Below are 14,734 nucleotides of genomic sequence, written 5' to 3' on the forward strand. Positions count from 1 at the left end.
CGGTAAAGAGCACCCAGCCCAACCAGTCCACCCACACAACTACGACACCCCTTACACAAATATTCTAACTACACCCCAACCGGAGCCATGTGATCTCCTGGGAGGCAAAAACCAGATTTAAAAACCCAGGCCAAATTGGGGAAAAATAATCTGGGAAAATTCCTCTCCGACCCATCCAGGCAATTGAAACTAGTCCAGGAGATCACCCTGGCCATATTTGATTCCCTGCAGTACTTGCCATCATATCTGTGCCAGCCAACAAGAGGTTATCCAGTCTAATCCCAATTACCAGCTCTAGGTTTGTAACCCTGCAAGTTACGGCACTTTAAATGCCCATCCAACCATCTCTTAAAAGTGGTGAAGGTTTCTGCATCTTCCAGGCAGAGCGTTCCAGACCCCCACAACCCTCTGCGTGAAGAGGCCCCCCCCCCCCCCCCCCTCAAATCCCCTCTAAATCTTCCACCCACCTGAAAACTATGCCCCCTCGTAATAGACCCCTCCACCAATGGAAATAGGCCCTTGCTATCCACGATATCCAGCCCCCTCAATATTTTGTACACCTGCAATGAGGTCTCCTCCTCAACCTCCTCTGTTCCAATGAGAACCAACCCAGCCTATCCAATCTGTCCTCATAATTAAGATTCTCCATTCCAGGCAGTATTCTAGTAAATCTCCTCTGCACCCTCTCTAGTGCAATCACGTCCTTCCTGTAATACGGCGATCAGAACTGCACACAGTACTCCAGCTGTGGCCTAACCAGAGTATTATAGAATTTAAGCATAACCTCCCTGCTCTTATTCTATGCCTCGGCCAATAAAGGCAAGCATTCTGTATGCCTTAACCACCTTATCCACCTGGCCTGCTACTTTCAGGGATCTGTGGACAAGCACGCCAAGGTCCTTTTGTCATTTACACTATATTAAGTGGCCTACCTCTTATTGTGTGTATCCTTTCCTTATTAGCCCTCCCAAAGTGCATCACCTCATACTTTTCTGAATAAGTTCCATTTGCCACTGCTCTGCCCACCTGACAAGGAAATTGATATCCTCCTGCACCCCATGACTTTCCTCTTCATTATCAACCACATAGCCAATTTTAGTGTCATCTGCAAGCTTCTTAATCATACTCCCTACATTCAAATCTAAATCGTTGATATATACCACAAAAAGCAAGGGCCCCAGTACTGAGCCCTGTGGAACCCCACTGGAAACATCCTTCCAGTCACAACAACATCCATCAACCATTACCCTTTGCTTCCTGCCTCCAAGTCAATTTTGGATCCAACTTGCCACTTTGCCCTGGATCCCATGGGCCTTAAATTTCGTGACCATTCCACCATGTGGGACCTTATCGAAAGCTTTGCTGAAGTCCATATACACTACATCATGCACACTACCCTCATCGACCCTCTTGGTTACCTCATCAAAAAATTCAATCAGGTTAGTCAAACACGATCTTCCCTTAACAAATCCGTGCTGACTGTCGCTAATTAATCCTTGCCTTTCCAAAAGTAGATTTATCCTGTCTTTCGGAATTTTTTCCAATAATTTTCCCACCATTGAGGTTAGGCTGACAGGCCTATAATTACTCGGCCGATCCCTTTCTCCCTTCTTAAACAAAAGTGTGCCACATTAGCAGTCCTCCAATCCTCCGGCACCATGCCCAAATTCAAAGAGGACTGGAAAATGACGGTCAAGGCCTCTGCTATTTCCTCTTTCTTCGCTCAACAGCCTGGGATGCATTTCATCCGGGCCTAGGGACTTGTCCACTTTCAAAGCTGTTAAACCCTTTAATACTTCCTCTTTCACTGTTTAATTCATCCAGAATAATCTCACTCCTCCTTGTTAGCAATATCTGCATTGCTCCTTTCCTTTGTGAAAACAGACGCAAAGTATTCATTAAGAACCATGCCAACATCTTCCGCCTCTACACCGAGATTAGCCTCATGATCTCCAATAGGCCCTACCCTTTAGTTACCCTCTTACTCTTCATATATTTATGGAACATCTTTGGGTTTTCCTTAATTTTACTAGCCAATAATTTTTCATACTCTCTTAGCATTACCAATATCATTTTTAATTTTGCCTCTTAACTTTCTATATTCCTCCAAAGATTCTATAGTATTTAGCCATCGGTATATGACATAAGCTTCCCTTTTTTCTTTATCCTCCCCTGTAAGTCCCGAGGCATCCAGGCGGCTCTAGAATTGTTATTCCTAACCTTTTTCTTTAAGAGCACATGTTTGGCCTGAGCCTTCCAGATCTCCTCCTTGAATGCCTCCCACTATTCCAACACTGATTTACCCACAAGTCGCTGTTCCCAGTCCACTGTGGCCAAATCACTCCTCAACTTAGCAAAATTAGCTTATCCCCAATTTGGGACTTTTATTCCAGGCCTATCCTTGTCCTTATCCATAACTAACTTGAATCTGACTGAGTTATGGTCACTGGCATACTAAGCCTTGTTTCCTCTGTCTTACAGATCTGCTTTCTACATTCTTGCTATCCAATTTCTACTTTACTTCCTTCGCTATTGAATTTGTTCTCCAGTTCCCATCCCTCTGCCAAGCTAGTTTATACTTGGATAGTATGCAGGTACAGCAAGTGATCAGAAAGGCCAATGGAATCTTGGCCTTTATTGCAAAGGGGATGGAGTATAAAAGCAGGGAAGTCTTGCTACAGCTTTCCAGAGTATTGATGAGGCCACACCTGGAATAATGCATGCATTTTGGTTTCCATATTTACGAAATATGGATATACTTGTTTTGGAGGCAGTTCAGAGAAGGTTCACTCGGTTGATTCCAGAGATGAGGGGGTTGACTTATGAGGAAAGGTTGAGTAGGTTGGGCTCTCCTTTGGAATTCAGAAGAATGAGAGGTGATCTTATCGAAACATATAAGACTATGAGGGGACTTGACAAGGTGGATGCGGAGAGGATGTTTCCATTGACGGGGGAGACTAGAACTAGAGGGCATGATCTTAGAATCAGGGGCAGCCCATTTAAAACAGAGGCGAGGAGAAATTTCTTCTGAGGGTTGTAAATCTGTGGAATTTGCTGCCTCAGAGAGCTGTGGAAGCTGGGACATTGAAAAAAATTTAAGACCGAAATAGACAGTTTCGTAAACGATAAAGGGTTATGTGGAGCGGGCAGGGAGGTGAGGCTGAGTCCTTAATCAGATCAGCCATGATATTGAATGTCAGAGCAGGCTCGAGGGGCCATATGGCCTACTCCTGTTCCTATTTCTTATGTTCTTATATTGTTGTTAAACTCTCCCCAACAGCACGAGCAAAACTCCCCGCGAGGATAACCCGGAGATTACTACCTTTTGAGGTCCCACCCTTCAATTTTTCTCCCAGCTCCCTAAATTGTGCCTGCAGGATCTCATCCCTCTTTCTACCGATGTCGTTGGTCCCGATATGGACCACAACCTCTAGCAGTTCACCCTCTCCCCCAGAATGCTCTGTGTCCGCTCTGTGACATCCTTGACCCTGGCACGAGGGAGGCACCATCATCATATCCTCATGGGTAGTCCCTCGGAATCGAGAAAGACTTGCTTCCACTCTCAAAATGAGTTCTTAGGTGGCTGTACAATCCAATATGAGAACCACAGTCCTTGTCACAGGTGGGACAGATAGTCATTGAGGGAAAGGGTGGATGGGATAGGTTTGCCGCACGTTCTTTCCGCTGTCTGCGCTTGGTTTCTGCATGCTCTCGGTGATGAGACTCGAGGTGCTCAGCGCCCTCCCGGATGTAGTTCCTCCACTTGCGGCGGTCTTTGGCCAGGGACTCCCAGGTGTCAGTGGAGATGTTGCACTTTATCAGGGCGGCTTTGAGGGTGTCCTTGCAACATTTCCTCTGCCCACCTTTGGCTCGTTTGCCATGAAGGAGTTCCGAGTAGAGCACTTGCATTGGGAGTCTCGTGTCTGGCATGCAAACAATGTGGTCTGCCCAGCGGAGCTGATCAAGTGTGGTCAGTGCTTCAATGCTGGAGATGTTGGCCTGGTCGAGGATGCTAATATTGGTACATCTGTCCTCCCAGGGGATTTGCAGGATCTTCTGGAGACACCGTTGGTGGTATTTCTCCATTGACTTGAGGTATCTCCTTTACATGGTCCATGTCTCTGAGCCACACAGGAGGACGGGTATTACTACAGCCCTGTTGACCATGAGCTTGGTGGCAGATTTGAGGCCCTGGTCTTCAGGAGCCTCTTATCAACAAGAACAGACATTGATGAGGAGATTCAACACTGCCTCCAGTGCAGCCTTCGGCCGCCTGAGGAAAAGAGTGTTCGAAGACCAGGTCCTCATATCAGAGGCACCATACCATCCTGGAGTCACGTCTGTGGCCGCAGAAAAGCCTGTCTGTTCCCCTAACTATTGAATCCCCTACCATTACCTGGAATATTGTGTTCAGTTTTGGTCGTCTAATCTGAGGAAGGACGTTCTTGCTATTGAGGGAGTGCAGCGAAGGTTCACCAGACTGATTCCCGGGATGGCAGGACTGACGTATGAGGAGAGACTGGATTGACTGGGCCTGTCTTCACTGGAGTTTAGAAGGATGAGAGGGGATCTCATGGAAACATATAAGATTCTGACGGGACGGGACAAGTTAGATGCGGGTAGAATGTTCCCGATGTTGGGAAAGTCCAGAGCCAAGGGACACAGTCTAAGGATAAGGGGTAGGCCATATCGGACTAAGATGAGGAGAAACTTATTCACTCAGAGTTGTTAACCTGTGGAATTCCCTACCGCAGAGAGTTGTTGATGCCAGTTCATTGGATATATTCAAGGAGTTAGGTATGGCCCTTACTGCTAAGGGGATCAAGGGGTATGGAGAGAAAGTAGGAAAGGGGTACTGAGGGAATGATCAGCCATGATCTTATTGAATGGTGGTGCAGGCTCGAAGGGCCGATTGGCCTACTCCTGCACTTATTTTCTGTGTTTCTATTACAGCTCTCTTATTCTTCGTCCCTCCCCCCGTGCAGCTGAGCCACCCATGGTGCCTTGAACTTGATTCTGGCTGCACTCCCCAGAGGTACCATTGCCCTCACCGGTGCTCAAAAGCGAGGTGGAATCATGGGGGGACTCACCCACTTCCCCTCTCCCTGCATGCTTTTAAGCTGCGGGATAACCACCACCTGAAACGTGCTATCCTTGTAGCTCTTAGCCTCGCGGATGCACCGTATTGACTCCAGCCATCGCTCAAGCTCTGAAACTCAGAGCTCGAGTAGTTGAAGCTGGAGACACCCTGCACACAGGCCGCACGAAGCGTCCAGGACTTCTCACATGCCGCAGGATGTGCTCTCTCCGGGACTGAGCTGCCCTGCCATCCCTCTAGTTAGACATCTGGTTTAAAATCTAATTAAAAGAAAAGAGATATTGGGGTCAAGTTTCGGCCTGAGTTGCTCCAACAGACTGGATTGTAGGGAACGGGGGCGTGGGGGGAGAAGGGAAGTAATTAAATTTTACAAGCATTCAACAATCTTACTTATGCAGATAAAGAGCCATCCTGAATAAAAAAATGTTAACGAAGCAAATACAAAATATTGAATATTCCTACCTGTGTGAAACAGCAGCAGCCTTCGTGCTGCGGTGCTTCAGGCAGGCCTTCCATGTAGGAGACAGGGCCGGTGCCAGTGACTCGACGGCAGCCGAAGACGCAACAAGCAGCCTTTGAGCTGTGAGGGAAGCTGAGGCCATTCGGCCAGGGACAGGGAGAGGCAGCCAGATAGCCAGTTTGAAACTTAAATTTGTAATTGAAGAATGGGTGCTGCATTGTCAACACCACGTATTATGCAATGGTTCGCCAGCAATTCACTGCATAGGAGAGAATTGATTAGAGCTCACCGCACCAGGAACGTCATGGCCCGTAGGCTGATGGGCAGGCGACCTTACCCACGTCGGCAATATCGAGCCAGGCGCTCGTACCTGGACATGAGTGAGGCTGATTGTGTCAAAAGGCTGCGTTTCCGCAGAGAAGTTGTCACTGAGATCTGTGATATGCTGAGAGCAGATTTGCAGCCGAGAAACAGAACGCCAACTGCCTTGTCTGTTGAAGTGAAGGTAACAGCTGCACTTGCCTTCTATGCCTCGGGATAGTTTCGGGCGACAACTGGAGATGTGTGCGCCATCTCTCAACGTGCAATACATGCCTGCGTTTACCAGATCACCGCTGCACTGTATGCGCGTAGGAATGACTTCATCAATTTCCCAATGACCGTACAAGTGATCCATGAGAGGGCTGTGGGCTTCTTCAGGATTGCTGGCTTCCCAAAGGTACAGGGCGGCATTGCTTGTACCCACATAGCCTTGCGAGCACCTGTGGAGGATTCAGAGCAGTACAGGCATAGAAAAGGTTTCCACTCCATTGTGCAGCTCGTGTGTGACGACAAGCAGCGCATCATGTTAGTCGATGAGAGAAACCCTGGCAGCACTCATGATGCGTTCATCCTACGCGACAGCATTATATCTGACATGTTTGAGCAGCAGCCAGAACGGCAGAGCTGGCTACTGGGAGACAAAGGGTACGGCCTGACCACCTGGCTCATGACGCTCCTACGCGTGACACGGACAGAAGCTGACCGTCAATACAACATGGCGCACATTGCGACGTGCAGCATCATTGAGAGGACCATTGGCATATTGAAACAGCGTTTCCGATACCTGGATCGTTCCGGAGGCCACTTGCAATACTCTCCTCCGATTGTCGGTCACTTCACTGTTGTGTGCTGCATGCTTCATAACTTAGCATCATGAGGCAGCAGGAGCTGGTAGTGGAACCAGAAGACCCATGTGAGGGTCCAGTGCCTGATGATAGTATTTTGGAAGAGCAGGATGAGGATGACGACGACGATCAGGAAAGCATGCAAGTGCCTGATGCTGGAGCACGAGGTCAGTGGAGGAACGTCCATCGTGCTCCTTTAACGATTGCTCGAGTCCTGTGCAAGCAGCTCATCCGTGAAGCTTCAATTACTGATGCCTGAGGGCTCTGCGACCACTGTTGCGCATGGACATGTTTATTCTTTGGAGTTGTTCCTACGTTGTGTTGTGTTAATGGAACATGATTCAGTTTTAATGAAAAAATATTTTATTGATAAGTTAACATCACTGTAATAAAATATTGTATCAAAATTCACTTTTTAATATGACTCTCTTGAAGATCACTTATAAACTTGTAAAGTTACAAAACAATTTCAATGTGAAAAATCTTACACTCTTAAGATCACTTCGACTTCAGGATCGCTTTTTAGGTGCAAAATTAAATAAGTTACAAAAAGTGAGAGCATTTACACTAAGATCACTTAAAAACCCTAAGATCACTTCTAAGTTGTAAAGTTACAAAACTTACAAAACAATTTCAATTTGAAAAACGCTACTACAGCTACATCAAGAACAAGAACAAAAGCAGCAAAGAGAGGCTGATTGGCCGGGCTGTGTGTCCTTATTGCAGCAGCTACCTCCCTGATGGCCTGTGCCGTCGATTGCACGCCCTCGGACATTCCCTCCCTAAGTTCCCATGTCATTACTCTATTTCTCCCGTCAGGACCGTCACCACTTCACCCACTCCAGACCCAATGCCACAACCTGAGCCGCATCTGTTGCACGCTGAATCTCAGGAGAGCATATCTCCAATCTCCTTCTCTGCCTGGGTCTGCCTCGCGGCACCACTACACTGGGAGGCGCGGGCAGGGACGGTGGGACGCTCGGTGTTCCACACGACAGCACTCGAGTGCGAGCCGTGGGCTGGGATGGTGGGTGAATGGTTGTAAACCGCTCTATTGTATCACCCGCACCGTCGGAATCAAAACCATGGAAGGTGGAACCAGAACCTATGCGAGTGGGAAGCGCAGGCTCGGATGGTGGTGCACTGACTGTAAACTGCTGCATTACACCAGCAGCACCACTGGAACCCGCAACATCGGAATCAAAACCATGGAGGGTGGAACCAGAACCTGTGCAAGGGGTTGAAACTCTAATGCCCCTTAATGGGGGCTCATAATTTGGAAGCTCCCCCTGTAAACATTTCAGTCATCGCCGCCATCATCCAGTCTGGATCGTCCGCATCTGGTTATATTGGTTCTTGTTCTGTATCCTCAGGATCATCATCATTTTCATCATATATCATATCATATATATCATATATCATATATATCATATCATATATATCATATCATATATATCATATCATATATATCATATCATATATATCATATCATATATATCATATCATATATATCATATCATATATATCATATCATATCATATAGTCAAATATTTAGCAGCAGAGGATGGGTGGCATGAGTGCTCTCACACATAGCAGACCAGGCAGCAGGTTGATTTGAAGGGCCACGATGCATTTTCAGGACTTACCCTCTTCCTGGCGTGCAGGCCCAGCTTGTGCTGTACTGATTGCTTTTCTCCTCATAGCAGCTACCCTCTGTTCCAAGGGTGTCAGTGGATGCAGATTGGGTGTGCCGCCTCCTGTCCGAGTTGCTTCCCTTTTGTTGTGGGCCAATTTCTTCTGCAAAGTGTAAAATATAACTTTTTACAGAGTGCGTCTTTCTGCAGGGTGGGACATACAGATAGTCACGTTACAATTACGATTACATTACACTAACGACTTGACCAAGGTCGTGCATTTCTTTTTATACTGGCTTCCAGATCTCCTGGTATGCACCACTGCGCAGTAATCTTCTGCAACTTGGTTCCAACGTTTCTTCATTTCTTTAAGTGGCACTTTTATGCGACCTCTGTTGTTGGTATCTAGCTCCTGCCATCTCTGCTCAATGACGTTGACTAATATCTCCACTTCCTTGGCAAGAAATTCTTTGTTCTTGGTGGATGTTGTTCCATTGCTGTATTGAATTGACACTCTTATTTTTCAAAACACACAGTCCTTAATTTGCATGCACCTATGCAGCACCTGTTCTGGAAGTTTAGCAGTGAACAGCAGGTGATTTATTCAACAGTGCTGCTAAAAGCACTCCTTTAGACACCAAAAAATCACCAAAATTCAATCCCAAGCCTTTCCAGAGGTCCACGAGACCAATCAGCACTTTTCTTTAAGTTCCCTTAAAAATGGCCGAGTGCCAATGTTTCTGGGCTACTGTGCGCGCTCCAACGCGCACGCGCAGGGCTGCCGGCACAACGTTCCCTCATTTGACTTGGCCCCGCCCCCTCCACTTGCAAAATCGGTGCGACTCTGTAGCTCCGCCCCCTGCTGCTGTCTGCGCTCCACGCCGAGCTCCCAGAGACCAGCAAGAAACCCGAGAATTACGAGGTAGATTTTTGTCGCGCTTTTAGACGTGAAAAACGGGCGTCCATGTCGGGGCTGCGCTGTTCTCGGCACGGCCCGAAACTTGATCCCATACTCTCTGGCCTCCTGAAGTCACCGGCCTCTCTGATGAGATTATGTAGAATGAACATGCAAGATTCTGAAGGGATTGACTGGGTAGAAGCTGAGAGGTTGTTTCCCCTGGCTGAAGTGTCTAGAACTAAGGGGCACAGTCTCAGGATAATGGGTAGGCCATTTAAGACCGAGATGAGGAGTAATTTCTTCACTGAGGGTTGTGAATCTTTGGAATTCTCTGCCCCAGAGAGCTGTGGCTGCTGAGTCTCTGAATATTTTCAAGGATGAGATAGATAGATTTTTGGAGTCATGGGGAATCAAAGGATACGGAGATCGTGCGAGACAGTGGAATTGAGGTCGATGATCTTATTGAATGGCGAAGCAGACTTGAGGGGCCATGTGGTCTACTCCTGCTTCGATTTCTTATGTTCTTATAAATATTTGAAAATTTAAAAGGGTACGCAAATTGGGACTACAACGAAAGCTCTTTCAGCGCAAATGCAATGGGCCAAATGGCATTCTCTTGTGCTGTAAAATTTGATGATTCCAATTGCCTCTTTATCGAGCAGCATATCTAATTACTACTTTAATCTATTTCTAGTCTTCGTTGCTGATAGAGAGTTGGGAAAGAAGTTGAGTTTTATTAACATTTTAATAATGAAAATTGTAAGTGTGTGGAATGAGGACTGAAAGCTGCATCTCCTGCTTTAATTGACTCTCTATCCTGCATAAAACTGGCTGGAACACTCAGTGCTGTCATTAAATAGAATGTGGGATTCACACTAATTTTTGTTTAATCTTTGGAATAATATGAAATTAAAACATCTGGTTGCCATTGTAAAGTTGGACTGCAAATAGCTTGGCGGGAAATAGGGGTATTCCAGAAGAATAGCGCAGAAAATTAGGAGCTTAGTCACTTTTGCCTGTGGGACACTCTCCCAGACAGTGTTGTCACGTGGAACACTGGGCTTTGTAAGTAAAATGAAATATTACTTGTGCTGAAATTGGAGCAAGCAGTAGGAAAACTTTGATATGCTGGTTCCTAAGTACAATTTCTTCAAATCTTTCTGTGCTTCTAGCAACTGCGAAGATCAGTTTTGTAAGGTGTCAGTTTTACAGTTGTCTCTAACTGCAACTTGGCTCGCTATGTAACATAAAATAAGACACACTATCATTGCTCACAGATCGTTTTATATTGTTCAAAGAGTGAAATTTATTTGAATGTTCATTTGAGTTTTATTTTGTTGGAAAATCCTGTCCACCTCCATTTTGGAACTTTTATGGAACAGCATGGATAACAAGTTGAAGATGGCAAATTGCACTCTTGTTTCCAGTTTATTGTTCAATGACACTGTTCTATTGATATCTGTTAGAATTGAAATAATAAAAGCTGTCTCAACCTTTTTGTTTTTCAGAACTTCAACAACAGCAAAAATTATCTACCTTCAGAAATGAAAGCCTTTTTCACACCTGGAAAGGTATTCTTCAATTTTTAAATCCTATTACACTTGTGAACATAAGAAATAGGAGCAGGAGTAGGCCATTTGCCCCCTCGAGCCTGCTCCGCCATTCAATAAGATCATGGCTGATCTGATCCTGGCCTCAACTCCACTTCCCTGCCTGCTCCCCATAATCAACCCGTGACTCCCTTATCTTTCAAAAATCTATCTCCACCTTAAATACCTTCAATGACCCAGCCTCCACAGGTTTGAGGTAGAGAATTCCAAAGATTCATGACCCTCAGAGAAGAAATTCCTCCTCATTGCTATTTTAAATAGTCGACCCCTAATTCTGAAACTATGCCCCCTAGTTCTAGATTCTCCCACAAGGGGAAACATCCTCTCTGCATCTACCCAATTGAGCCCCCTCAGAATCTTACACGTTTCAATAAGATCAGCTCTGAAGTCTTCTAAACTCCAATGAGTATAAGCCCAACCTGCTCAACCTTTCTTCATATGTCAACCCCTTCAACCTCATGAACCTTCTCTGAACTGCCTCCAGTGCAAGTACATCCTTCTTTAAATAGAGACCAAAACTGTATGCAGTACTCTAGGTGTGGCCTCACCAATGCCCTGTACAGTTGGAGCAGGACTTCCCTGCTTTTATACTACATCCCCCTTGCAATAAAGGCCAACATTCCATTTGCCTTCCTAATTACTTGCTGTACCTGCATGCTAACTTTTTGTGTTTCATGTACAAGGGCCCCCAGTCCCTCTGTAGCTCAGCATTTTGTAATTTCACCCCATTTAAATAATTTTGGTGCTTTATTTTTCCTACCAAAGTAGATAATCTCACATTTTCCCACATTATACTCCATCTGCCAAAATGTTTTGCCCGCTCACTTAGCCTATCTATATCCCTTTGTAGATTCTTTGCATTCTCCTCACAACTTGCTTTCCGACCTATCTTTGTAGCAACAACAAATTTGGCTACTTAACACTCCGTTCCTTCATCCAAGTCATTAATATAAATTGTAAATAGTTGAGGCCCCAGCACTGATCCCTGTGGCACTCCACTAGTTACAGTTTGTCAACATGGAAATGACCCACTTATCCCGACTCACTGTTTTGTTAGTTAGCCAATCCTCTATCCACGCTAATATATTACCCCCAACCCCGTGAGCTCTTACCTTGTGCAGTAATCTTTAATGTGACACCTTATCGACTACTTTCGAGAAATCCAAGTGCACGACATCCACTGGTTTACCCTTTATCCACCCTGCTCGTTACATCCTCAAAGATCTCGAGCAAATTTGTGAAACATGATTGCTCTTTCATTAAACCATATCGACTCTGCTTGACTGCATTATGATTTTGTAAACGTCCTGCAACCACTTCCTTAATAATGGACTCTAGCATTTTCCCAATGACAGATGTTAGGCTAACTGGTCTATAGTTTCCTGCTTTCTGTCTCCCTCCTTTCTTAAATAGGGGCTTTACATTTTTGGTTTTCCAGTCCACTTGGACCTCCCCAGAATCCAGGGAATTTTGGCAGATTATAACCAATGCTTCCACTATCTCTGCAGTCACCTCTTAAGACCCTAGGAGCTGGAAATGAGCCAGCCTAACACACATTTTAACGCAATTTTTTTGCGTTGGGTTTCTTTTAACAACAAAAAAACACTACAAAATTCCCCAAAGGTGAAGAATGGTGGTTTCGAAATATTGCCAAAAAGCGCATCACCATACGTTAAAAAAAAATAGGACCACCTAAATTTGGCCATTCAGGTGAAAAAAGGACGCATGAGAAAAGCGTGTGTTGCAGCCTCAAACGTCGGTAAGTAGGAAGACCTACAAAAAAGGTAAGTTGAATTTTTTTTTAAATTCTTTTTCAGCGATTGATTACTTAAGGGTATTGTTAATGTTCTGATTTTTTTTATTTTTGGGGGGAAAAAATGTTTTCTCCCCTTTTATTTTTGGCGATATTTGCTTTGCGGTAAAGTTAGCGAGGACAGCGGTTTCCAACACGAATCCTCCAGCAATGCCGATTTTTATCACCAGGTGTATTTTTTTGGCCAAATTTACCCCGTTTAAAAAATGGTGACATTTTTAGTTTATTTTACAAAAATGAAGTTTAAAAAAACAAATATCGATAGTCTAGTGAAGTTCTAGCCCTTGGATGCAGACCATCAGGTCCAGGAGATTTGTCAACCTTTAGTCCCATTAGTTTGGCTGGTACTTTTTCTCTAGTGATTGTTTTAAGTTTCCCCCCCCCCCCCCCTCCCAATAGCCCCTTGATTATCAATTATTGGAATGCTTTTAGTGTCTTCAACCGTGAAAACCGATACAAAATATTTGTTCAAAGGCTCTGCCATTTCTGTTTCCTATTATTAATTCCCCAATCTCATCCTCTAAGGCACCAACATTTAATTTAGCTTCTCACTTTTGATAGAGCTGTAGAAGTTCTTACTGTCTGTTTTTCTATTTCTTGCTAGTTTACTCTCATAAGCAATCGATATCTCTCATATATTTTTTAAATAGAGAAACGATTCAGCTTCGACTACATGTCTTTACACAACCTATTTCTGCATTCAGTTTTATTCTGCACACCACAGAAGCTTGTTGCCTTTGGATTTTTTTCAAACTTTATTCCCCACTTGTATGTGGTATCTAATCTTTTGAAGATTGCTTGTTTAAAAATTAACCTTTTTTAAGGTTAAGTAATGCAAGTCTTTTCAGAATGACTTGTATTAATGTGAAATTTGTACGATTTTATTTTTATCAGCATTAATTGTAATGTGTATTAATTAAACCTGAAAATTCAAAACTATTGCTGTTTTATTAATCACATTTTAACTGCCAATCAGTACCTCAACTTAATCGTATTGAATTTTTATTCCCCGCAGCCAAAGGGAACTAATGTTCTTGGGGCCGTAAATAAGCCTCTGGCATCAGCAGGAAAACAGGCACAGACCAAGTCATCACGGATGGAGACCATGAGTAATGCTAGCACCAATTCTAATCCCAGTTCTCCTGGAAGGAATAAAGGAAGGTACAAAAATAACACAGGCTTTAATTCCTGTTCTAAGCTGGAAGCTTTGCCATTTTTGGACAAGTGTCAAATTTCAGCTGCTAAATTTAAATTATTTTGTATGGAGGAGAGAAGATTAATTCCCAGTATATTATATAACCAGTTATTCTATTTTGTAGTTCTCTGTACTTTTTTTCTTAAATGTCTAGTGATGAGAAATTCCAATGCCGTGTACTGGAAACTGAAAAAATGTACAGTACTCCGTTTTACAGACAGTATATTTTCTTTTTAAGGGAAAAATGGTTTGAGAATCCATATTATAGAAACAGTTTAAAAAAAACAACAGTAATAGAAACTAACTAAAATGTACAAAAACAATGGACGAAGACCTAAGCTTGCATATGATATCCTTGCAGGAAACAGCTGCGGTATATTTTGTCAGTGATACATTGTGAGCAATGGCTGAGTGAATTATTGAATAATTTAGTGTAATAACGAGCCATACAGATTAGGAAGGTCCCAAGTTAAATGAATGTCTCTGTTTCTGGTTTAGAGAGGAGGAAAATTGCTTGTGGGTTCCTATTTCTGATCATTACACAGCAACTCCACCTAAATGGAGCTAATTAGATATCAGGGGAGGAACTGATCTGACTTTGTCCAGTCAAACACCTGCTCTGGTGCCTAGGTGCCATACCTTGGCATTAACCATTCTCTTCAGGATAGTAGAGACAAGGAGGACAAATGGTGCATTGTTCAGTGTTCACTTAAAGAACATGTTTTTAAAAATTTATAGTCAATTTAGTTCACTTGATCTTGAGTCTGAAATTATTTCTACGAGAGGAGCTTTATTTTTGTACTTAAAACAAGCAGATGTGAATGGGGTTTTCAGGTTCAAAACAGACATTCACTATTTCA

General features: G+C 44.1%; 1 protein-coding gene across 5 annotated transcripts in view; it reads left to right on the top strand.

Moving 5' to 3' along the window:
• Positions 1-14,734, top strand: part of LOC139275199 (sister chromatid cohesion protein PDS5 homolog B) — a 297,515-nt gene that overhangs the window by 244,389 nt on the left and 38,392 nt on the right. For all 5 annotated transcript variants that reach the window (XM_070892340.1, XM_070892337.1, XM_070892338.1 and 2 more), the window contains 2 exons: positions 10,765-10,827; positions 13,695-13,840. In XM_070892340.1, the coding sequence (XP_070748441.1) occupies positions 10,765-10,827; positions 13,695-13,840 (209 nt within the window). The remainder of the gene's footprint in view (positions 1-10,764; positions 10,828-13,694; positions 13,841-14,734) is intronic.

This window comes from Pristiophorus japonicus, chromosome 10, assembly GCF_044704955.1.
Source record: "Pristiophorus japonicus isolate sPriJap1 chromosome 10, sPriJap1.hap1, whole genome shotgun sequence".
Classification (NCBI taxonomy): Eukaryota; Metazoa; Chordata; class Chondrichthyes; family Pristiophoridae; genus Pristiophorus; species Pristiophorus japonicus.